General features: G+C 43.2%; 1 protein-coding gene across 2 annotated transcripts in view; it reads left to right on the top strand.

Moving 5' to 3' along the window:
* The first annotated feature begins 9,090 nt into the window (after nt 1-9,090).
* Nucleotides 9,091-26,700, top strand: part of LOC125742694 (SRC kinase signaling inhibitor 1-like) — a 123,850-nt gene continuing 106,240 nt past the window's right edge. For both annotated transcript variants that reach the window (XM_049014938.1, XM_049014939.1), the window contains exon 1: nt 9,091-9,442. In XM_049014938.1, the coding sequence (XP_048870895.1) occupies nt 9,394-9,442 (49 nt within the window). In that variant the 5' untranslated portion in view covers nt 9,091-9,393. The remainder of the gene's footprint in view (nt 9,443-26,700) is intronic.

Here is a 26,700-nt window from a genome sequence, read left to right on the forward strand (position 1 = left end):
AATGACTCACTGGGATTAGAAAATCCAGTGCAGGGCAGTGACTCAGTGGAAAGATGGGCAGATGGTGGAGAATTACCGTCAGACCCCTCTCTGGTCTCCTCACACTGGTTTTTGGAATGAATACTGCTGGACAGGAGTCTAGCTGCTAACGCCCACACGGTTTCAGGGCGATATGCAGGACGAAGAGAGCAAGACAAAGATTTCTGTCCACTTACCTTATTAATTTTTATAGAACTACCTTAAATTTCAGAACTTAAATTGAGTATCGATTTTCTCTCAATGGTCACTCGCCAGTTGATTGCATGGAAAGGAAGATATCAATAATGATAAATCACTTTTGATAAAGAGACCTTTAAGATTCAAGATGTTTTATTGGTCATGCGCAACATGTGCATTAGAATACTTACTTGTTCTACTACACCAAGTACAAAGGACAACAAACAAAAACAATAAGCGGATTCAGGGGCAGAGTAAATACCCCAGGGGGCTTCAGCTCACATGGCTAAGAGGCCCCCCAAGTGAGCCATTGGAGATATTTTTGGAGCTGAAAGAGAAACAAGAGGGAATTAAAAATGATAGAACATCAATAATATGCTAATGAAAGCACGGGGTGCCATCGGTAAAACGTAACGATCAGGGAGGGGGTGGGAATGCTGCCAATAAAATTTGCTGATCACGGGAGGGGGGTATAATGCAGGAGGATTGATTGATTAAATTTAAGAAGTTTATCCATTTCCTCTTTTGCTATAGTTAGCTTTAAATTTTTGCATATGCTCATTTAGTTGTGTTCTCTCCTCGTCCGTCAACGACATCTCTACCATTCTAGAGAGACAGTAACAGACAAAGGAGATGTAATGTTAGTCTTTGTACTGTTTTCTTCTTCATACTTTGTGCCATTTTGTTTGACAGTGAACAACTGGTAGCCTCCAGTGGTGAAAGAAAGCTGGGTAGCACGAAGTCTCAAGGTAGAATAACCCATTACAGCTAGGATGGGGACAGCATTGTCTATCCTGAAAACTGTTTCTACAAATGCAAATAACATGCATGCTGCTGTCATTAAAATTATCATATTATGTTATACCCTTAAATGTAACTTCTGGAAATTCTTTCTTCAGGGGCCCAGGCAGCTGCCTACCCTCCCCTTATGGTAAGTCCGTCCCTGAACAGACTACAGGCAATACATATGCAAGAGTAAAGTGAAATAGGTCTCAGTTATATTCTTGAACAGCTCATCGGGAATTTGCTGCACACCAGTAGGGGGCAGAAATAGCAGGAAGATGATAACATCTTCTTCATGGTCAGCTCAGATACCCACTATGAGGAATGCTAACTGTACACAGCTGGTGAGCACTAATTATCCCAGGCAGGGATGGGACAGTGTTTCTCAATGTAGCATAAAACTCATGCTAGGGAGAAGGAAAATGGTGAGCAAGTTGCGTAGGCTCTGGCCCCCAAGAGTAGGCATCCTAGAATGGGGTTCCCAGCCCGCAGTCCATAGCCAGTATGCCACTGTGCCAAGGAGCGCTGGGGGTATGTTTTGGAGGGGGGGGGGGGGGGGTTGAGTCATTCCCAAAGATAAACTATATATTTTAAATTTGTATGACCTTGCAAGAGCCTTCAAGGCTGATTGGCATGTGTGTGCTGCAGTGCCATGTGTCCACAGTAATCTCCTTTGTTTTATTGATCTTCAGAGTGAGGTTGTTGTCATGACACCATTCCCCCAGCTGTACCACCTTGCTCCTGTATGTGAATTCATCATCACGGGTGATGAGACTAATTACTGTGAATTATCAGCAAAGTTCATGTGGTTGCTTCTGAATCTGAAACCGCAGTCATTACGTCAGAAGGGCTGAGGTCTTTTCTCTGATCTTCACTCCCTGGGCACCGTTTCTTTTTAAGAAGCCCAGAACCCAGCTGCATATGGAGTTGCTCAGGCCCAGTTCCTTGAGTTTTCCCACCAGCTTCTCTGGCATGGTGTTGAAGGCAGAGGTGATGAATAACATTCTGGCTAAGGCGCTCATATTGTTCAGATGTTTAAGGCTGGTGTGAAGGGCCAAACAAAGAGTGTCATCCACTGACATCTTTCTGTACACAAGCTGTAGGGGGTCTAGAGCAATGCTGGGGAAGTGCCATACAACCATATCAGTAATTATAAAATGGTTAAGGAAACTGCTCATGTACCGTGACCTGCACCATTGTCATAAAACAATAACATTTATTAGTTTCAACATTTGATGTGATGTCTTTGTTCTATTTTCAATTAAACATAGGTTCAAAAGATTTGTAAATCATTGCATTCTGTTTTTATTTACATTTTACACAGCGTCCCAACGCTGGAAATGGGATTTTTGGAAATGGGATTGCATATACATTTATATATTTGTATGTGGTTTGCACAGAAGTATTTTAAATTCATGAATTACTTCTTCAAATGCACAGATAAATCATTAATGTTAATGCATTTCAAGTAGTAGCCTACATAGTCCTAAAGTGCTATAAATTGAGAAAAAAAAATAGCATGCAAGTTATATTAAAATGCTGATAATATTAAGCTATTCATTTACTCCCTTTGAGTATTGTGGGTCTTGCAGGTTCTTTGTGATTGGATTCTTGAGTATAACAGCTGTTGTGTTCTCTGGCTTTAACGGTGAATGCTGACTATCTAGCATGTAATTGAACCCCCTGCCAATGTTGGTAGTTAAAGATAAAGTAGCATGTGTTAAAGTTACACTAGTAATAGGAAATTCACTACAGTATCTCACCAAAGCACCTGCTAAGTAATGGTTCCTAGCTTCCCTGAGTATCAAATATTCAAAGCCCTGAATCGGTAGTACGTGCCACACAGTGCATTCGTAGACAGTGACCTGCACCTTTGCTTGAGAGGGTCCTAGGGAATAGCACTCTGTGGGCATGTGAGATATGAAGAGCAAGATGGGGCAGACGAACAGGTGAATTCCTATGTACCTATACTCCTATCTGTGCAATGCCAATAAAAGATTATTATTATTATGTGCTCCAGCTGAATAACAAGAAATTACATATGTTAAAAGGTTATATACATTACAGCTAAATGAATCACCTATACCTGCTCAGCCTACGTAATTCAGGACGGTTTTTCTGCATTTCTTTAAAATCTTTTCTGAGGGTTACTTCCCTTTGCTTTTGTGTTCAGAAATCTTCCTCAGCCTGAGCCTGGGTGTCAGGGACTTTGGACTGGCCCACATTTCACACTTTCAAGACCTGCTGCAGAGGTTGAACAAGCACATAGACTCACCCAAATCTGGTTTTGCTTGGTTTCTCATTTGCGTCTCTCTTGTTCTCCAGCTGTCTCTCACTAATTCTCTCTCATATGGAACAGAGGTGCCACACAGAGGCAGCTGTGGTAACTTGTGAGGAACCTCCGACGTGTCAGAATGTCTCCCCCCATGTGCCCCCAACCTTTTTGCTCCGAAGGCTGTGCTTTAGCATCCTTGATTTGAGATGCACCAGGATGTCACAGGCAATTCATTGGGGACAGGTGATAAAAGTGGAATGGTGTCACATCGAGGATACGGTGGTCATTTGGTGACTGATAAAATGGAGCACCTTCACACACATACACACACACGTTTTTATGCAAATCTTTGTGAGGACCATCCATTCATCTCTCTGCGCAGAACCCTAATCCCAACAATGACAACCTAAACCCCTACCCGGCCCTAACATACGATACGTAACAAACGATAAGTAACCAGACCAAATACAAGACCCCCCCACTGCACACAAACACATCTGGTTAACTACAATGTTATCTCTCCTTACTAAACACATAGACCTACACAATCCAGGTTAGGCACATACAGACTGCCTTAACTGTGTGCCCTTCTGTGGACAATATAGACCTCCATAACTGTTTGTCCTTTTGACACAACAGCCATCGCCATGGGAACACATAGAGTTGGCTGAGTGAGTTTCCCTGTTAAATTACGGTGTAGTGGGCCTCTGGCTTGAAGAGCCGTGGTAATGGCACTGGATTGTATCCGTGGGAGACCAGCAATCGCCTCCATCTGCACACAATGCAAGAGTAAATACAACCCAGATTCTGCTCCCAACAGACGAGCCTGCTGACAGTGCAGTGAAGAATGTAGACAGATGTGGAAGAGGGATGTCGAGCCAGGGAAGGAAGACGGAAATTGACACTTCTGGAATGGATTCGGTAGCAATATACAAATCATAAGTCCCATTAGCCCAATGAGAGCAGTCAAATGAAACGTTCAGTGGGAGAGGTCCGGTCATAGCAGCTGCAGCCTCTTATCCAGAGCTACTCTCACACCCACCAGTGCAAGTACAAGAGTCAATAACAATGCTAAGACATGAATAAAACAGTAGATATAAAAGCCCACACTGACCACAGGAAACTGAAAAAAAATCACACTTACATGGAAGGACACGGCAAACAAACAAATGGGTTTTCCCCAGCAATGACCCTGTAATAATGAAAATACTGCAAAGCTTTACACGTGTATCTGTGTAAAGGTTTTCATGGAGCACTTAAAATGACTTAAAATGTTAAAATAAACCAATAAAAATGCATAAATCAGCAATCATCATACATTTATTAAATCAGTTCAGCTTATTGTTTTCTTTAATCTGATTCTGATACTTTGGTTGTGTTAGTTTTGTTTGGCTCTGTCATTTGGGTTTGTTAGACTGGTTTTCATTCTGATGTTTGGATCTCTGGTTTCTAGCTTTTGCCCGAGTCTCCGCAGCTGTTTGCTGATGATCTGACATTGTTCGGTTCCACGTCCCATGCATCTCCCATGCTCTTTGTCTCATGGCCATGACAAATAAATTGTTTATTAGGGACAATAATAATATCAATAATACCTAAGGTTAGTTTTATTATCGGCCATCTTCTATTAACCCTACAATAATTCCCTGCATTGCTTTACCAGTTTTGTAAACATCCATTTTGAGAATAAGTGAACGTTCATGGTGGATTACACTGTATCTCCTGTATTTCGTATCTGTACTGATGTGAAATCCTGAACAATCTGCATCATTACCGACTCACCACTGTGCTGGAGGTCAGGCCCCATGGCTCTGCAGCAAGCCACAGCACTGACGTTTACGCTTATGACCCGTGTGGACACTAATGATCCTTGATGAGCCCTTGCCATAGAATGTGAGGGGAATGAATGTATCATGTGAGGAGGGAGGATGGCCCTGTCAATAAGGGTGAATCCGGGGTGGGGGGGGGACAAGGGGGATGCCACTGAGGTCATGATGCCCTGATGCTACTCAGTTGGGGACTGGTGGCAAATACTGCATCATTGCCCTTGGACCCTCCAAATAACATTTTCACAGTGTTAATATAGATTTGAGGTAATGTTATGCTGGAATTGCAAGATCACACAAGTGTGAGAAATTTGGCTGAGCCTCTCATAAAATAATTAGCTTCCCTTAATGACCAAGAAGGTCAAACTGAAAAGACAGACATCAGGCTACACTGTGGCACCCCTGACATTTCACACCAACTGACATTACTTACTGTCTGAAAGCAAACAGATTAGATTACTTTTGCTATTCTTGGCCCATGAACAGTCCGCTGTGGGACATATTTTGCTACTCTGGACAGCACCTAAATTCAATTACACCCCCTCCACCCCCCTGAGAAAAGGCAACAAATCTTGTGGTGTTCGTATCACGGCATCAGGGTGTGGACGGCACTAGTTCGTCTGAGCTCTGCTTTGTCAGCATCTGGTACAGTACAAAGCCCACTACAATTAATCAGGTTCACAATTCAATCTAAAGAAACTCCATTAAGAGGAGGAGCGGGCCCCCAGGTAAAAGGCAACGCTTAATTAAAAAACTATTTACACGACAGGATTAATTCATTGGTCTCCCAAATGAACAGAGCTACATGAAATGGCTATTGTAGAGGACTCCTGTCAAGTGATTTGTATCAGGGAATAATGTAACCTTTTGCAATTATTATTTATTGAAATAAGGTTTACGTGGCTTTGGATAAAAGCGTCTGCCACACAAATTAAATGCAAATGTAATAAGTTTTTCATCTAGATTTTCTAATTAGAGGATTCAGTTTGATGAACGTGCAGTTTTCCAGTACTAGGTGCTGTGAGTTATGTAACCTATTATTTACCATTTTGTAGGTCAATACCCAATTCATTGTGGGAGCCTAAGGTGTAGTGATGCGTAATGTGTGACCAGTGATTTCATGACAGTCTGGTGCCGATTCTGTATAGATGTGACGAAATATGTATTACGATAGATCGCTAGTAAGGAATAAAACTGCTACGCCAGTTAAAAGGGTCGTTTTCAAAAGGTGTTACAACCAATAACAACTAAAAAAAATATTTCATCTCTGACAGGAGGCATCTTTTTTAGTGATTTTAAGTGATCGTTATTTATTAGTCCAAGCAAATGCGCACAAAATTTATCACGATCAATGAAAAATACAACCGCAGGAAATGTGTTTACAAATTGTTTTCGGTTAAAAATAAAAGTAAATTATTTCAGTTATACAAATAAATTTCGACTGGTGTTGGGAAACATGCCCACGACGCAGTCATTTTACAAGTTAAGAGATATAAATAAAATTTGTTAAACTTTGTTCTTGTCTTGAGAAGAGATATATGGGCGGGGAAAGTCTACCAGACAAAAGTTTATAGATTTTTTATTAGGAATTATTTTTCCAACCAGCTACGGTTATTTGTATTAATGTAACCCCGTTCATTCATTCTGTGATAGCCTACATGATTAACCTGTATTCAGTTGCCTTTTTGCATGGACGACGTCGAGCGGTATATTCCTTTGGTGTATCTGTAGCTCAAACGACGATGAAATACTAATTTGTATATGTGTATATTGAGATTAAATTGTAAATGAAATATCTTACTAATTTCGACATGCAGTTGTGGTTAAACAGACTATTTGAGCACGAGACACTACTATAAATGCGCGTTTGATTAAACAGGCTCATTGCTTTCATGCGTGTAAATACAAATACACCACGCAATATATTTGTCATTGAGACCAAGTAAGATTAACGGAATGGATATATGAAAAGTTTTGTTTGTTTTTTTTAAGCGCGTTATGAGGCTTGTCCTTTAAATTACAATAGTTGCTTGGTTATCTGGCCTGGCATTCGACTCATTATAAGAATGTAATGTCAAGCATGGACGTTTTTCATGCCCTGCTAAAGACGTCCTAACACAGTGATGATCAAAGCAGGCCCGGGATGCGGCGTTGAATCATTTTAAACGGCTTATTTTTCATACGAAAAAATGATTTGCATGAATATAACAGCTTGTTGTTGTTCATCTGCTCGACTTCGTGCCACTCCATCAGCCAGCCCGGAAAAGCGTGCGCTGACAGAATAAACGCTTCTCGACTGCAGTCATTAGACGCTCATTTTCTAGCGTGATTAACACAAATTTAGCTGAAGGTGCAGAACAGCAGACCCGACACTACGTAAAATCTCCGTATGATGTAGCATTATAGCAGATGATCGCCCGGTGTGTATCCGCACTTTTGTTCCACTAACTAAGCCGTGGCTTGTTTCTCCCTGCTGGAAAGTGCTGTTCGCTGATAATTGTTAATTAATTTAAAATCTCAGTCACGATGTCAGAAAATATTATGAGGAACACCGCAACATTTTTTCATTGTGCATAAACGCACAAGTATTCACACAAATACCAATATGTAAATGAGGTTTTGCCTTCGCTAGGATTTAACCAGCAACGCCAGCCCCTTGCGGCGCCATAAGCTCACATGAGGCCGCCCTCACCGGGTAGATACCAGAAAGGACGGCGTTTCCTTGTTCTTAAAATCCAGCCGCGTTTCTCCATTATCACACTTAAATCTCTGGCGTGTGGAGAAGGTCAGTACATCGTCACTGTTGTGCGACTTAATCCTCCTGGTTTAACTTAGAGATGCCAGTAAGACACTCGCACTGGTGTAACTGCGTATGACAGAAGCATTCTGACATATAATGCCAGTAGTGTTTCCGTCACAGTCCGTGTCTAAGACCATTTAAAATCGAGCTGTTCTGTAAAAAGCGTGTTGTGCTGTTGCTGTTTTTTCCCCAAATAAACCTGATGGTTGGCAGAAAAGCATCTTTAATTTGGGTTGCCCTTGCGTCGATCATGAAGCAGGCTCTTACAAAGTCCAGCCCTCAATCTCCCTTTGTTGTGCTGAACTTTACGGCTCCTTATTTCTCATGGTGCATTAGCTGCTTATCCTGCTGTTTACAGTATGTCCAGCAATCATTGGACCAAATGGCTATATTCTGATGTCATTCCATTGCTATGCTCTTTCCACCTCCTGGTTGTGGCATTTCTGTATTCCTTTGGTTGTCGTCTCCCACGTAACCTTCCCCAGCTTCATAAACTGGTGTCAGGATGTCCGTGCCCCATTGGCGTCTCTTCCTATCTGCCTCTTGGTCTCACATACTGGGCCATGGGTGCAAGGTTGCTCACAGGAAGGAAGCAGAATCTACATGCTCCTTCACCAATGGCGTAACACTTGGAAAACCTGGTAGACACATGCAAATGTAAGTGGCGCATTTTTAATGCTAATCATACCCCTTCATCATTACCTGCCTGGCATGCTTCTTGTGATTTAAATCTTCATTTCCAGTGCAATGCAAAAACACAAGGTATCCAGGCTCAGCCTAAAAGGAGTTTAATGCTTTTCTTTTGTCTGCAAAGATTGTCTTCCACCCTGTTCTATACTGTTCCTCAAGGGACCTGTCTAGACCTATCATTAGGCCCCATATTTTCCCGGCTGCTTCTTTGGACACCAGCTCACTTGATTCCGGAAGTTTCCTTGACTCATGGGCGTCGCCGCCATTAAATCTGAGGGGGACTTCTCCCCCTCACATTTCATAATTATTTGTTTGGACCCCCCCACATTTAAAGTGTGTCCCCCCCCCCCCCCCACCACATTCAAAATGCTTCTGACACCCCTGCCTTGATTACACTAACAGTATAGATGTGCTGTCCCTTTAAGACAGAGAGAGAATGTGAATAGGAGGAGAGGGCGAGAGAACGCATTAGTCTATCATGAGCAATTTTTTTTTTCATCCTCAGTTGTGCTGAGCAGCTCTCCTGTACAAATACACTTGCGCGCAGGCACGGATGCTAAAGACATTCACACACACACACACAAGCACGCAATCGCACACACTCTGTCGGTGTGGCTGGACTGGCGCCATCGCGGAGGAGCATCCAGGCCAAGAGAGAGACAGATAGAGAGAAAAAAGGGAGACAGCCGGAATAAGGAAAGGAGCGAATAGGAGAAGAGACAGTCTGAGGAGAGCGTGAGAGGCAGGAGAAGGGGAAAAAAAAAACAAAAATTATTACGCACAACACAAGAGATTCGTATTGCAGAATGGGAAATGCACCATCCCAAGGCATGTCAACTCTATCTCCATGCATACGTTAGTAGCAAGGTATTTTTAATTTGTGTGTTTTACAACTGCTGCTGTCGGTTCATTGATTTCTGGGGGAGGTGGAGGGCTGGTGTTGGTTTGATGTGTTATTTTTTTTTCTCAAGTTTCATTTGATGCTTGCACCCGTTTGGCCGGTGCTCAGAGTGAGGAAGGAGGATGCTAGCGTGTTGGGGTGTGCAGGAAAGTGAGTTGGCATTGGGATCGGTGCCCCGTATGGGCTGAGCAAGGGGGCTTGGTGGAGTCCTGATGCTGATGCAAGTCAGAGCGCTTCGCTGTGCCTGTGTGCTGCCAAGCGAGGGGGCCTTTAAGGAAATGCAGTGCTGCTTTGCTAGAGTTTGAGCGGGGTCTTATTTAGCTGAACTGAGGAGTCTGAAATTGTGTGTTTGTGTATCTATGGGGGGGGGGGGTGTCTGCCAGCACATGGGGGAAGCCTCATCGCCTATGAGGCCAGCAGGGTGGATGTTATGAAGATGCTGAGGTGCTGACTGTGATGCTGAGGTGGGCTCCCTGTGTGTGTGTGTGTGTGTGTGTGTGTGTGTGAGAGAGAGAGAGAGAGAGAGAGAGAGTGCATGGTTTATGTAATGCTTTTAAAGTGGCTGTTGGACAGTTTAGACTTAATTTGTCATGGAAGATGGAAATTCAGCTCCCCCTACCTTGTAAACATGAAAACCAAGTGAGGAACAGTGGAGCAGGCTGATCTGACACTGAAAGACAGTCAGACTCCTGGGAATTGAGAGAGAGAGAGTGAGAGAGAAGGAGGTGGTTGCATGGCAAGAAGGATGGAGGGAGCTAAGAGATCAGAGGGATGTGAGGGGGAAAGATCTCTCACGCAACTGGGACAGGAAAGGGAGTCGGTGATGCTGTTGTCAGGGGGGACCTGGCCAGTTCATCCTGCAGGTCACCCAGGGAATTGTTAGGGTTGCTGTGGAGAAAAAACTCCACCTGAGAGAAAGCAGATGTAAGATGTCTATTTAAAGGTTGTGGTACGAACAGAGGAAGAGTTTAGACAGAGAAACCAAAATGACAAGTAGAGAGATGGAAGTGGCATTGTAAGAATATGGTACATATATACATTAGCATATAAAGCAGAGGTTAATCACTGTGTTTTCAATATATGCATCCATGATTTCTTCTTCCATAAGCAGTTCAGGGTCACAGTGAGCTTAGAGCCAATCCCAGGTTGCATAGAGCACACCATGGATTAAACATAATCTAAATTCTTGCTAAGGTGTAGCAAGACGAACTGGACATACATTTCAAAGAGAGTATGTCAGAGAATGCCATTATCATTCTTAGGGTAGCAGTGGAAAATGCGGCTCTCCCTGTCTAAGTTGTCAAGTAAGAGCCATATTTGCACTGTAATGATCGATCAGAACATGTTTGTGTGAAGTGAATCAAATACGGAAAAGTGTGTGAGAAGCACCTGCAGGCCTTTATGAAAGCTGCTGCAGAGTCGCCATGGGGAGACAGTGATAAATGAGGCATTATGGGAGAAAAACCGCTGATTATGACTGAGAGGCTGAGGCTGCTTCAGGAAAGCTAGTGTCCCTGCTGGCTCTGTGTCTGCTGAATGCCACTCCCAGCTTTTTCTGTGTGGGGGGGGGTTGCTCCCCCCTCCCTGCCTGAGGTTGATTACCTTGCAATCAGCCTCTACTCTCCCTGCATGGGGGCTTTTGAGTGCAAACGGCAATTTCTCATGTGTGTTTTTCTTTTGGAGCTAAGGCTGGTCTGAAGGCTGGTTCCTTCATCTTTTGACATTGTCTGTTGCTGTCTTTCCATCCAGATGAGCCTGCATTACACAAAAAGGTCAGAGAGAACAGGTCAGGTGTCAGACCTGAAAACCCAGAACTGGGTGCAGGAGTTTTCCACAGCAGTGCCGAGGTCAACCTGTCGTCCGTGCAGAGTGACCCACCGTTCCGTCGGCATTAGGCTCACTCTGATTATTCATGAGCATGTGGCAAATGCACCCTGACACTTTACAGGTGTGATGAGGGGCCGCGTTGATCGTGTGGCACAAAGTTCACGGTTGAATGTCTGGGCTTTGTATTCACTGTGTGTGTCGATGCTGTTCGCAACTTGGCCGCCAACACTGGTAGCAAAGGAGCTTTGGGTGTTTGGTGACTTAAAAGTCATTAACTGCTTAATGATCTATGATTACTGAGCATGTTTAGAAGCTTGCGATTTGAAAATTGACTTGTTTTACTTGTTTTGTTTTATGCTCAAGCAAACGTCTTTTTTTAAATATTGTGACTATAATATATTGAAAGGCATAGACAAGCACAGTCAAAATGTGAGGATGAGGAGAGGCAAGGCACAGTGGCAAAATGTGTGGGTGCGATGTTTCTGCTGGAAAACCAGTACAGGAAGACTTTAGGTTATAAAGTCAGTGATACATTTGACTAGTACAATGGTGCCGCCCTAACAAATAAATGACATTTTCCAGGTAATTGGAAATTGGTTTTGTGGTTTAAGGGACATTAAAGTGGGATGTTTAATTCTGCCTCCTGATGGTGCCTCAATGGGCTTATTGAGTTGGGTTAAATGGTTTAATGCAGGCTTCACAGGGGATGAGAGGCTCAAAGGTTAGGAAGAGAATCGCTCTGCTTTAAACTGTGTGGAAGGCTAGAGGCATCTATCATTGCATACTGCCTGAGGATTTAAATGCCTGTGTGATTTTTGGGTGTACACAACAGGTTTTAGTGAATATTGATTGTCTTTACTTTTGTTTTCCTGAGTACATTTTTATTTCTGTTAGCCAATACTTTAAGAAAAGGAGACACGTGTGTGTGTGTGCTGTACAATTGTTTCCCCTCGCAGCAAGACAAGAATTCTCTGTTACAAGAACTTTGAAGACTGATCCAGGCTGTTTGGCAAATTGACCTTTTCTTTTATGAAAGTGCTGCCCCACCCTGTACACCCCTGTGTAAGGAGTAAGCGTCCCCCCGATGCACGCTCGTCTTAGCACAACTGACTGGTGTATGGCCCCTTTGTGAGATTGTAGCTTCACTGATCAGATGCTGAGCCTCATAACTTTTCTGACAACACTGCCAACTCTGCCTCCCTTGCGTCGGGCATCTAGAGGAGGTGTTTGGCTTGAACTGCTTTCAATGCCAGAGATCACTTAGCATTAATAAATCGATTGTCTTCATTCACGGTCCGGTGGCCGAAGACACATAGTTACAGATGCGTCTTTCATTTGGCAGCAGCGTGAGCTGAAACAGACACAGTCATAATTGAATAAAAACCCAAGATGGCATTTTTCCTTGTTTCACAATATCTAATCCACCACACCATATATCCTTGGATATTGACGTAGCAGTTATATTAGGTCAGTTAGCCTCTGACGTGTGTTAAGTTTTTTCCAGTTGACGTTTATGAAACGTTGCTGTGTTCCACATGAGGTTCACATGAGATCACAATTGACTGACGATACATAGGGTTACTATACAAAGAACTTCTGTCTGCTGACCAAACAAATGTTTCATGCGGAATAGAATAGAAAGGAAAAGGGAAAAGTGGTATTGACTGGGGATAAAGACAGACAAGGTCCTGCTTGTTACCTCAGACTAGTAATTGGAGCCGGTCTGATTGTTCTGTCTGGCGTTGTGACTTGTAGGTTTCATCCTAAAAACCCTAAAGGGGTCAGAGCCATTTTCTTTCCCATTAAATCACACTTTGTAATCACCCAGGCTGACAGCGTCCAGCACCGTCCAATGTACTGTTTGACTGCTGAGAAAGTATATTACAGATTTCACTGCCCTTTGAGTGCTGTTCCTTGTCTTCCCCTGTTGTTCCTGGGCAGTACTGGGTTTAGCAGGTCCTATACCACAGTTCCGTTCCAGATGCTGTGGACCTGCATCAGGCTGGCCTAACGGCACCCAGTTCCTGATCCCAGATGCCCAGAGGAGACCAGCCACTGTGTGTGTGTGATGGGAGTTCAGCCTGGGGCTCTGGCTGTAGGTCCACTGGGATCCTCAGCTCCACTGGAGATTAATCCCCAGCCTCGTTACCTTCTGTAGCATCCAGAATGGAGGCTAAAAAAGCAAAAATGTAAATCTCAAGATTATGTCCTGCAGCATGCAAGTGTTCCGTAATAGCAATCTGTGTTATCATTTCCATAATATTTTCCTGCTTTCCTCAATCCCGGCTCATCCAGTTTGACACATTTTATAGGAAATACAGCACATAAAGCTCGTCAGCCCCAGATTGTTATTAGATATAACTGTCATGTCGTGTAACTATTCTCTTCTATCTGTAATGAGCCAGAGGCTTTCTCTGACTTGTTAGCATTTAAAAAATGCATTCATACTAATTGTGAATAGTTAACATCTGCTTTCTGCAGTTAATTAGTTTCCTGCTTGTGGTAGTACTTCATGATTATGTGTCTCTGGATGGGTGTGTGGGCCTTGGGCTGTTTGTTCGCTGACATCATTGTCTGTTCGCAGTCCCCACGGCCAATGATAGCTGGGAGGATGGGACAGAATAATGAGTGAAGCAAGGTGAAGCAACAAGGGGTGAATCTCAATAGCAGGAACGCAAAGACTATGCTTGTGGTCTTTGCAAAACTGGCCTTGCTAACTTGCCTTCCAAGAACGAGCTTGGGGTACAATGAACGACGGGATTGGTCTCCTTTGGCAAGGATGCAACTGCTTTTTACCATCCTCATGTACTTGTGTTCTTAGTATTGGAACAGGTTTTCAGCAAGAGATGACGACTTAAAATGGGTACATGAGACCACAAGTATGGTCAAGTACGCATATTGAGATTCACCCAAGGATTAGAAGACTTGCAAGATGGCCGTCTCTATCTCTATACTTTCCTAAGTGCTCTTACAGAAACCCGTAAAACACAATACACGGCACAGAAGTACACAAATTCGGTACGGTGAGGCAACCTAGCTGCTCACCTGTTTTCCTGAAACAGGCACTGATACTGCACACCTCACCAGTGTCAGTATGATACGTGGCTCTCTAAAGGCTGCATATTGTGTAGTATCCTGCCCTGTAAATTTTGAATCCTCATAAATTGAGATCTTATGTTTGGACAGGTCAAGTGCAGCATGACCAGGGGGCATGATTCTTACTCTGTGGCTTCCTGGAACTACCTTCCCAGAAGACAGGACCACAGCCATTGTTGTGTGTGAAAAATTCTGGGTTAAGTAAGCAGAACACCTTTGAACAGGTTGTGTGTACAGCTGATAGTATTTTTCTTTTCTTGTAAATTTATGTTTCTAGATATGTTTTGGTATCTGTTACTTAGAGGGTACTGACATATCAAAAACAGCCATTTTACACCATATGAACGGACAGTGAGCAATAGATGAAAGTTTATGGAGGATAGGTGTTGTAAAAATATCACGGCTGATCAGGTGACACTTCTGCTAATTTACGGAAAGTGTTCCACCAAAAAGAAGTCGGAATTACCGGCTCAGAAACATAACTGAAAAGGAAACCGCGTGAGGCAGGTGAGAGGATTGATAATTTAGGGACATACGTCTGCAGTATTACTCCCCAGCCCACTGTTTTGCCTCTTGGGCAATTATTAGGTTATTGAACTGTAGCCGGAGATTTATCAGTGTGTAAATCGCCAGTCAGCATCACGGCGACGAGCCTCGCTGCCTGATTAAATTTTCTCTGCACTCTCCCAGCCCTGCATCGCACAGCTAGCAGATTATATTCCAGCATGCATCAATTATTAATCTTAGAAATAAATAAATGTTTAAACGTCTATTGAAAGCAGATGGATGTTTCAGATGGTATATATATAAACGTGAGTCTCACTCCACACAAAAATTTAAGATGATGAACATATGTGCCACTCTCTAATCTAACATAATAAGCGGCGCGCATTAATTGCTGCGTAAAGACAGCGCGGAGATGCCGCTGCGCTTACATTAAACGGAGTTTAAGCGAAACCGGAGAGGCTGCGCGGTTACCCGCACTTACGTCGCTCTCTCCGGCTCCAATAATTCTGGGGTCCAGCGGGGGCCGTCAGCGTCGCGGAGGAGGGCGCCAGCGATTGGTTAGCGAAGTGCGGAGGAGGCACACTTCACGTAGTTAAGTAAAGGTACACGAACATTTGGGAGTTAAAATGGGCATCTCGGTTTTACTTATTTTCTAGCGGAGAATTTCATTTTCTTCCCACAGCCAGTGGGATTAAACAATATCTAAATAGTCTTAGACAATTGTTTCTGAAAGGATCTGTTTATTTTTGCATTAGCTGTTGACAGTGGACGCAAAGGCGGTTCTAGAGATCTCCCCTCCCCCCTTGCTTTTAGCGATTTGTCCCGTATAGTCATGTACATGTCGTATCCGCCGCTCGGCAAATTTTATCACTGGGGACCCCCACTTTAGCTGCGGAAGGCTTACAGGAATCGACCCTAGTGAAGGCTACTTTTGTACTATTCATTTATGGGTTCTGCACGTACTTCATTATTTTGGTTGCACCGCTGCGTGGTTTGCCCTCGACCTTTTATCTCAATCGAGCACGTCTTTACAAACACTGCCTGAGGGCATGCAGCCCGGTAAAACTGGTGGGCAACTGGTGTTTTACTGATAGATTTATATACATCTGAACAGTCTGTGATGGCAACTGGCTGGGCTCCCGTCATACTTAAGCTTTGTTTGTATTATTATTATTATTAGTGAATTAGTGTGCCAAGCGTGACCCGTAGCTTAGAAACTGTTATGTTCACTGCGGTAATCAGCAGTAAGTAGCAGCGGTATAACGGCAATCCCCTAACTGGAGCTTTAATGCCAGCCCAGGTCTTTATCCGCAGCTGCACCCTCCGCTGGGGATTTATTGTACATTGTGGATAGGGTGTTCGGCTCCTGTGCGGATGCCCTTGACGACACGGATTCCCTATGTTTATGACGCTCTCCTGCGCTCTTCTGTCACGCTGGCAGACTGCTCTTCCTCCGCAGAGTCGCTCTGAGTGGCCCTTCACGTCGGACGTGACCGGGAAACTGACACCCGCCACAGAAAACAGGCTGTCTTCGCTTTGTAATATCAGGATTAGTTTACGCTTTTAGTAGAGATGCTTTTTCTTGAATAAAGGGAAACATTTTCCTCCTTCCCACGAATATTCTGATCTAAATTTTATTTCTAAAAGCCTCATATTTAACTCTCCTACTTTGCTGGGATAAGACCGGATAGGGAGACCGCCTCTTTCCCACTGCCATTACCGGTCTGTGTGAGTGACTGGTTTCTCTCTTTCTTTTTTTAACTCCGGTAATGGCTTAGCAACCAGAAGCTGGGCGACCTGCTGTTCAGCCTCATTCAAGTACAGGCGGCAAGTATCTGGGCGCAGAGGAGGCTTTGTCTGAACCTGGAGAGGATGGTAGAATAAATGGTGGAGAACAGTGTAGTATTTCTGCTCATTATGGCTCAGTCCATTGGGAATAGCAACAGCTCTCCACACACACACACAGACACACACAATAAACTGTGTTTGTATTCGCATCTTTGTGGGGAACATCCATCCTAATCCCACCAATGGTAACCTTAACTCCTACCACCTACCATAAGTTAACCTTAACTATAAGTAACCAAACAAAATATAAGACTTTTGGTATTTTTTAGTTTTTTATTGCAGTCACAGGTTTTTATAAAATTCAGTTTTCCCTTGTGGAGACTGAAAAACTGGTCCCCACAATGTAATGTACACCTGGACCGCACGCACACACACACACACTACCCTTTTTGTTGAAGAAATCCTAGCCTTTGATGCCAAATGAGAAAGCTTCATTGAAAAATCCATAAACTGAATAGCAGGGGAATTCTGCATGGTCCCGTGTTCGACAAGCTGCCTCGGCACCCACCTGTACCCCACCCGGCTCCCCATTTACACCAGACAGCAAGCGCACTGTAAGGGCCGTGCAGTCAGTCTGTTCCCTCCAAAGATGCATTCTTTCCATTTGCCCCTGATGTACTTGAAGAATTAATTCCAGCTCTCTGTTCTCTGTGGAAAGGACTTGATCCTTGATCGTTGTGATTGTTGCTATTTTTTAAACTTTGGGAGCGTAAACTGAACTCCTGTTCCCCATTTTTTGTGCCCCTGATGCATTTGTGTTTCTGCTTTTGCAACTGTCCATGTAAGCTAACAGCATATATATATATATATATATATATATATATATATATATATATATATATATATATATATATATATATATATATATATATATATATGGAAGGTATGATGCAGAACCTACACCTGGCTATCATGTGCATCATGGAGATTCTGCATCGTAGAAGGTGACTTGGTTAGTCGGAGCGGTAACCAGGACCAGGGCAGAGGAGGGATCTGGCAAACACAGGGCAGATATGACGCCTTTTGTTTTCATTCATAATCCCCCCCACCGACACGCACACATGCCGCCACATTAACACCACGGAAGCCGTACGTGGGGTGCACAGACCTGGGAAGGCGTGAAGCTCAGCATCCCAACAGACGGCGGCGTTTATTTTCTCGGGTTGACAGCTGCGTCGGCCGCACCTGCCTGCACTCATGCAGCACCTTCAGAGCGCGTCTGAGCCCATCGTCTTTACCTCCACATTACTCTTCTCACCCTGATCCTGTTTAGAGCAGTAGATGGGCCATGAAGGGAGTTCAAAAACAACAATAAAAAAAAAAAACATATGACGTCTGACACCATACGTTCGCTGATGCCAGTGACGTTTTCTGTGGTTGTTGATGCACAAGGAGAGCAGGAGCAGTGCCTGATGAGTGAACTTTAGGAGCAAAGGCTCTCTTTGTGCTTCCTAAGTCCTATCAGGCTAGAACTCATGCGACCTGACCGGAGGGAGCCACTGTCTCTGGACACCTTAAGAGGTCCGTTTCAGCCAGTTTGGTCCAACTCCTTTCTGCAGTATCCAGGAAGGGTGGTGTAAATCTCCTCATGCTGGGCCAGGTATGCCACATGAAAGATTAATGAGGGCCAGAATTACCTCCCACCCCCCCCCCCCCAATCCCTAGAGGGGCAGTTGGTGTTTCAGCTGTTTCATTATACGGCCTGTTTTTCAGCAGCGGAAATGTGAGACGGCCTCAGTCCCTTCGCGTTGTATCGTCAAGCTGCCGTCATAAACTGGACTAGCTGGTTTGATCTGCCCCTTTAAGCGGGTTCAGAGCATGTAAAAAGACGCGCCTAACTCATTCAAGTTTAGTTTTTTTTTTTTTAATTACCGGAGAGGAAACATTTAGGGCTGAGTTCCAGGTCGGTCACCTGTGTGGCCACCCAGCGAGTGATGCTGGTTTGCATTTCAGGATAGTGCATTCTTGGGAAACGGCTCACCGGCAGTCCAGTCCACATCCTCTGGGAGAGGTTGGGCTTGTTGGGGGGGGAGATGGGGACGTGGATATTGGATGGGGTTGATTAAACAAGAAGACGGAATCCATGGAGATTAAGTAATTATGAACTCTGCTGCTTGAGATACGATGGAGGAAGGATTTAAGCTTAAGGATGACAAGGCATCTTCTTTCCGTGTAATTAGGGCTGGAGCGTATCTCTGAACGTGAAGCATCACCATGAGGACTGGCTGTAAGTTGCACCTTTTCATTCATAAATATTGGTTCACTCTAAATTATTCTTTATTCTATATACTGTGCGGTTGAATGTCTTGGTTTAGAATTTTAATTTTAGATTAAATTGGTTAAATCTTCGATGTCTGGGTTTATATGAAAATGTTTTTATTGCCTAATCTAAGTAAGTAATAAGTAATAAGTAAGTATTATATGTAATAAAAAATACCCATTCATTTTCAATATACAAATGACCAAATTATACAATGAGATCACTGTATAAATAAACTGACATACTTTTAAAATAATCGAAAACCATTGTCAACAAGTTGTTAGTATTTGTGGAGTTTTTCCCTTTGATGTGACTAATAAAGCGTTTGACTTCGAGGGCTTTGGTGCTGTTGACACATCAGGTATCTCTTTCACTTGACCTTGTGCCCATCTTGGGGGTAACTGAGCCCTCAGCCGGGGACTCAGAGAATGGAGGCTCCAGTAACGACTGAATGGCATCGCTAAAGTAATGGCGCCTCATTCTAGACGAGCTGTGCACACAGGTATGCCCTTTCTGCCCAAGAACCAGTTCTGAGCGATTATTACATCGTGGAAGTGATGAATGCTTTCCATGCCCCGTGAAAGATATTGAAAGTGCTGAGCTGGGTGATCCATTAGTTATTCCTGAAATCCCCCCTTGCAAGCAACAGGACAAATTGCTTCGGCCCCTGAAGGATGAAAGGCACCCACGTGATCACGCGCTCAATCATCACCTATAAATCTCACCCTAAAATCCCGAATCGGTCAAATGGACAAAAACTGCAAATTTGAAGTTGTCTGACTCTTATGGTAACTTATGGTGATGTTTTGTGGATGATCACGGCCGCCGAGGGACATTTGAGCTTGTGCATTGGAGGAGTAACCAAATGCGCGATCGTCAGCAGTCGTCCAAGATTACTCATCTGTACCTTTTAATCCATAATGAAATCTACTGCAGTTCATAAAGAACCATCCAATTTATTTTAGCTCATTTAGGCACAACAGGATGCTAAGTAGCACGTCTTTGGTGATAACTGTGGAAATTAACTCTCTAACAGTTCATTACACTGAGGCATCTGTGATTCTTAAATGCTGCTATAGCCTTTTACTTTTTGTTTGTTTTCCAAGCTTGGGCTGACATGAATGGGCGGCCCTTGACGGTACTCGGGCCCCCATCCACCAAGAACATCTGCCTGAGGGGCTTTGGTGCAGATGCCCCAGGAGTCAGGCTTGTGTTAGTGTGTGATGGGAGCTCAACCTGGGGCTCTGGCTGAAGACCCCCTGGGACCCTCTGCCGCAGTGGAGATTAATCCCCAGCCTCGTTACCTTCTGTAGCATCCAGAGTGCTAGCTGTCACAGAGGAGCCAAAGCCATATTTTTATCCCTATAATTAATAATAAAACTGCTGCTATTCATAAATAATCACCTCCTTGGTAAAGATAATCTGTGAGGGCACAGGCTCAGCATCTAAACGTTCACTATTTCAGTATGTACAAATTAGCAGATTCTAATGTAAATAGTTATTTGCCTTCACGTTTGTCTTTTATGCTTACATCTCCCCGTGCCTACCTAGAATATGACCTCTTTAAGGAATTTCAGTATTCTGGATTACCTTTTTCTGTCAGAAGTGGTTAGCTGCCAAAACAACCCGCATTTTAGAAACAAGCTTAACAGTGTCTTGCGTAACAAAGGGCAGAATCGTCACGTTTGTTTTCAGTTATGTTTTCCCTGAAATACACACAGATTGCTAAGCATATGTAAGTGGGACAATGCTCACTATTCTACCAGGTGCTCTTTTCCTGTACATAACCAATTCTTAGATTTGACCACATATCTAAAATTATCATGCAACCTAATTATTGCATTTTTTTTATTATTTAACAATGAGAATATCCACCATCAGTGTTTCCCCCCACAATTTGCTGCATGTTTTATTACTTCATTAAAAAGACTGCTTGCAATGTTTTTATACAACATTTTCTCGATCAAGGGTACTAAACTTTCAAATATATGCTGCATTATATTTTCAAAAAAACCATGATGGTACCCATCAAGAATAATATTAATTGATATGATTACTTTTGAGCTATGATTTGTATGTAGATGTGCAGGCAAACTGAAATTTCTTTTGTTACATTTTATCCTTTAAACTTGGTATAACTCAGGTAATACAATCATCCTGAATGGGATGAAGGGTGATTTTGATTAATTTGATTGTGACAACATCATAAATTTCATTTTTAATGAAAAATCTGAGAACTTTGCTGGGTAATTGGATTATTTTGCGCAACATTTGTTCATGAATTAGAATGCAAATGAATAAGCTCCTCAAAAATTCTGATACCTTCTAGGTTATTTTCAAGTTAAGCCAGCAGTTTATTATTTCTGTGTCTCCACATTTTGCTGGTAAAAGTTTCTGGATGATGTCATTGTGTGATGTCACAATGCAAACTTAAGTTATATGTACACCCTGCCTTAACGTCTGACTTGCTCAAACATTTGAGGTTGATATAGCCTCCCAGAATCTTCACTGGCCCAAAAAACAAAAATAAACTGGTGAAATTGTGCCCTTGAGAGGTAAAGTGGGCTATCCCACATTTTTGACCCCTACCCCCTTTTTATTGAATATTTTCAATTGGATAAGTTGTTATTATCTAAGTCATACCTCTGTGCTGCGTATGATATATATATCAATTGTAGGGTATAGGCACACTGATTAAAAAAAAAAAAATTCTCAAAACTTTACCTCTCAAGGGCACAATTCACCTAGCTAATGCACCCAAAAGCTTAACTAGCTAAACCTCTGCTAGCTAATGCACCCAAAAGCTTCACTAGCTAAACCTCTGCTAGCTAATGCACCCAAAAGCTTCACTAGTTAAACCTTCACTAGTTTTCATTATCTAATATTTCTAGATGAATGAAAAGCAGTGCTCTGCTTTTTCACACTTAAAATTCAGTGTTCCATTTGCAGTGTACAGTACAGTTATGCTTATGTTTATTTATTATGACGACAGCACAAAGGTTCATAGCAGGATGTTAACAATAACACCATTTCAGAATTGGCAGTTGCACAGTGGCATTCCAGCTGTTACAATCTTTTAAAGAAAGGAGCTGTAATAATGCCGAGGTGCTAGCTTCAATTCATTTATGCTCCAAACAAAACAAAAGGAGTTTTATATAAGGACTGTCTGTGTAAGGAGTTTACCTTAATTGAGATATTTAAAGCCCAGAGATGAGTTGGCGCCCCATCCTGGGTTGTTCCCTGCCTTGCTCATGTAGCTTTTGAGCCCCGCAACCCTGCATGGGACAGGTGGCTATGGAATATGGATGGAGGTATTTTAGGATGATAATAAGGGTTACAGTGTGGTCACAGTAGCTCACAGTGTCCTGCCCAGGGTACCCCTCTGTCCTTGTGGCCTGATTTGCCTAGAATTGACCTTTTATGACCCCGACCAGCATAAGCACTTTGAAGATGGATGTAATAACAACAGCATCACTTATAATACTTTCCTTTTTTAAAATTCTGAATATGCAGTTAATCTTACATTATTCATCTGCTTTAGAGACTCTCTGACCCAGAGGTAGTGAAGTGTGTGTAGGTGGGTATATTTACTCCAATGATATATTTATTCAGGTTTTATACCTGCAGCTGTGAGGTTACATCACAGAATCCCCCTGGGGTCGTGAGCATATGACCTGCTGGCTGACTGCCCATACCCCCCCAGCTCTCTCCCCCCCCCCCCCCCCCCCGATGGTCTTGATTGTGGGTTAATGAGAGTTGTCTCACTTAATTAGGACTTTTAATCAAGGCTCAGCTCATGTGTGGAGAATATAAAATAACATGGACATTCTGGATGCCGTTAAGATGGGTGCGGCTCGGGACTTTAAGACTGAGTGTTGTTAACGTGCAAGTCACATGATGGATGAAGCGGTAGATCATTCCAGAGGCAGGGGAACACCCTTCACACTCTATCAGTCTATCACAGGGCACATACACAAGTCTTACATTTAACACAATTCCTGTGTTTACTGCTCATGTAGTGGAAAAATGAAATTAAGAAGAGTGGATATAGATAATAGAAACTATTGAAGTTGCCTTCATTGTCTTTTCTTCTTCTTCTCCTTTCTTGATCTCCCAGCTTTTCTGCTTAGGTGGCTTAAAATATCGTATTGATTTTTTTGTGTGCATGTGCACGTGAAACAATGTCTGTATGGATCATGAGGCATTTCCCATGTTCTCTGTGTTGTATCTCTCTCTCTTATTTTCTTCTTCCTTTTTGTGCTATAAACGGCCTAGTTGCAGATGGTTTTCTGTCTCGGATTCTTTTGTACGTAGTGCAGGACTCGTCCCAAGTCCCCCTCACTCCTTGCATATGAATTGTCACAGAGGGGTTCTTGATAATCTTCAGCAGGTTTTGCATCATACATTGAATTATCTATAGATGTAAGCAAAGGAATAAAACACACCATGGACATGGTTTACCTACCACTAGGCTATCGCAGAAAAGATAATTGAAGCATTTCCGTACCACATCATCAGCTTCCTTTAGGCTGACTCTGTGTTATTTTTCACTGCATTCCCATGTGCCTCCGCACACTGCAGTACTCCCCCCCCCCCCTCCCAACTTAGTGTCTACTGGATCATGTGCATCCACATCACGGGAGAGTTGGTTCTGTAACCCCTTAAGGTAGCGCTTGACTTTCTGGGCAGGAAGCTGTAGCTAGAGAGTGAGGGGAAGCTCTCAGCTGTTCTGGTTTTGAGGAATCTCCTGAGATGATGAATTCTGCTGGCCAGCGAGGTGTGACCAGCAGCCACTTGTACCACAGCCCCGACTTCTCTTCACCACGGCTTTCCCGGGCTTGATTCTACCACGCTTATGTGCCTCTCATGTCCCCTAGTGGAACCTTGGAGACACAGTGTGCCCTATAAACAAGGGGTAGAGCTTCCAGCAGCTGCCTGGAAACTTACACCCCCCCCGTCAGCTGCACCGATTTATTTCACCTTGGACTCCCTCTGTGTTATTGGGGAAAACCGCAACATCTGTAGCTCACACTGTCAGATATTTAAGTGGGCATGTTGCATGTGCCATTTCCCATGTATTAGTATACTAAATTAATGTGATTGCAGGAGGGAATTTAGGTAGAAAAGCAAGCAAGTTATGTGATCTGTGTGCCCCGATTTCAGTTTTCCTTTACGATCTTTGATCATATTTTTCTGCTCTTGTTTAAGCCTCCGCGTGGACTGTCATGGTATGATGCAGGTTTGAAACCTCTTTGCTGTTTTATGCACCGCAGTGGAGAGGCATGACCTCTGGTGTTTTGGCTCATGATGTAACTCTCCGCACGGCTGTTTTGATGATGAATCGTGAAGGTGCTGCTTTTAGAACGTATATTAGGTGGGAGGCACAGAGGGTCACTGGCTAAGGTGTAGCACCACCCCTTGACATTCACACACAAGCGGGCTTCTGCGATGCTAGGTAGGCTGGCAGTCTAAATGTGCAGCCTTGCCGATACACAACAGATCTCAGATCAGCGCTCTGCAGTAGCTTACGTTGGTGGTCTGGGGAGCATTGATCCACACCGTTACTGTGCAAAGATCCAGTAGCACAACTGAAATAAGCACTAATTTAAAAAAAGCAAAAACAAACTGGCTTTAAAAGCTGACAGACTGCTAAAAATGCAGTGAAGCTGTGGCGTTTTTCTTTTTTCTGTCGGTGCCAGTTTGAGAAGAAAGCATATTCAGCTTCATTTATACTCAACCCATGAACTGCAGAGTACTGTTCTAGCGGATGGGTAGGGGGGCTAGGGAATTGGCATTTTAAAACTATAATGGTTTTCAAAAGGTTGAGAAGAACATGATCCATACTCTTTACCATCTCCCTGTACCTGAGGTCAAAACCTGCTGAGGATTGCCCCATAGAATGAAACCTCTGGGTTTTAAGATCATTAGCAAAACACTCTGAACTAATAAGCTGCTTCTACAGCTTTAATGACTTGGTTTCCGGCTACATCTTTTTTCAGTTTCCCTGGAAGGGAACTACAGTCGTACCTTTGACTTGGCGAGCATTGTCTTTGCATAAATGTGTGTGCGTGTCCTAATCCTAAAAGCATGCTCATCTTCTCAGTCCAGTTTAATACTCCGGAGCTTCCTTTTAGATTTTGAGTGGTTTTGTAAGATCTTCTGAGTGCTTGAACACTCGTATTCCTTGGCAGTAATCTTTGATCCGGTCATAAACAGAAGTGTCACTCCATGGAACAGATGCGTGATGCAGATGGCTTTGCGGTTTTTTTGTATGTGGATGATCACATAGGCTTTTTATGCTGCTAAGTAACTTGTATAATTTTTGTTCCGATCCCATGTCTGTCCCTTTGCTTGAAATATACATGTATGCATGTTTAGGGGTATGTGAGTGTGTAGGGGGGTGTTTAAATCCACATGCAGAACTTTCTGGGGGTTAATAATGCTGACTGCCTGCCATTGCCAGTCTGCTGTGCCAATGTGGCAGTGACAAGTGTTTGCTGGGCCGGATGCTTGGCCAGAGTGCCCAGGTGTTAGCGGTGGGGTGTTGCAGATTCGGCCAGGAGCTGATGCTGGGACAGGACAAGTAGCCCCGGGTGAGGGCAAGGGAGCCTGCCAACAATGGGAGGTGAGCTTTGTCTTTATGGCTTAAGTATCACCTCATCAAAGAAATGTGTTTGAAAGGATTTATTTATTTAATCAGCACCAGCTGTGGTCTTGAGTGTCCTGCAGAGTTTGGTGATCATTAGCTGTATGCATGCGTTCTCCTGCTTTATTATGTGACATGGATTGGAGCACAGATTCTGTAATATCCTTGAAGTGCCCTCCTTTATTAGCAGCCGGGGAAGTCATTTTTACTTCTTTGCTGTACGGAGAATGTGAACGGGCAATTTCACTCTTCGGACTCTTGAAAGCTAATTGCTCACTTTGTGTTTCAGCTTTTAATGCTCCTAAAAAAAGAAAACCAGGTCTTGCTGGCACATCATTGTGAGATCTAACGGCACATGGTCTGAACGGTCTGGTCCCTTACTCCCTCGCTGGTGCCTCTTGACAGGTCCCTGATGTAGTATTTTGCTGTTTTGCAAATTTGATTGCCAGAGTTTCACATTGTCACATGGTGAAAGGGGTGACTTTTATGGTCTTGTGGGGGTGCCTGGATGTTTTAGAAATCAAATTAATGTCTTCATCATCTTCATAAGATCGGAGTTTGGATCTTACCATGGGCAGAAGAATCTGCTTGGGTCGGTAACTATGACTCCTTCGTTCAAAAGCTTTAGACTCTGCCTTTATTATGACCAGGTTTCACAGCTGCCATCCCATCAGCATGACTGTAAGCTCTCATCTAATTTTTGGGTTGCTTAGGAGCATCTTGATCTGCTAATGGTGTTAGGGTTCCTGTTTGTTGTGCATTATTGTGTAGAAGGATTAGGTTTGAATCTCATGACTGGCAAAACTCCTCAAGATTTTCTTAAACATGACTTTTTAAATGAATCCATCTTATAGTTTACAATGCAGTAGCTTCTTCTTCAACGCAAAATTATGTTAAGCTGAGTTTTATTAACTTTCAATAAATTAAAATGTTTTTGATTTAGGCAGCTTGTCCTCAGACGATGAACAAATAATCACTTTGTATTTTCATTACACTATCAGCTTGATTTTGAATGCAAGATTTTTATG

Source organism: Brienomyrus brachyistius, chromosome 5 (genome assembly GCF_023856365.1).
Source record: "Brienomyrus brachyistius isolate T26 chromosome 5, BBRACH_0.4, whole genome shotgun sequence".
In the NCBI taxonomy this organism is placed as follows: Eukaryota; Metazoa; Chordata; class Actinopteri; order Osteoglossiformes; family Mormyridae; genus Brienomyrus; species Brienomyrus brachyistius.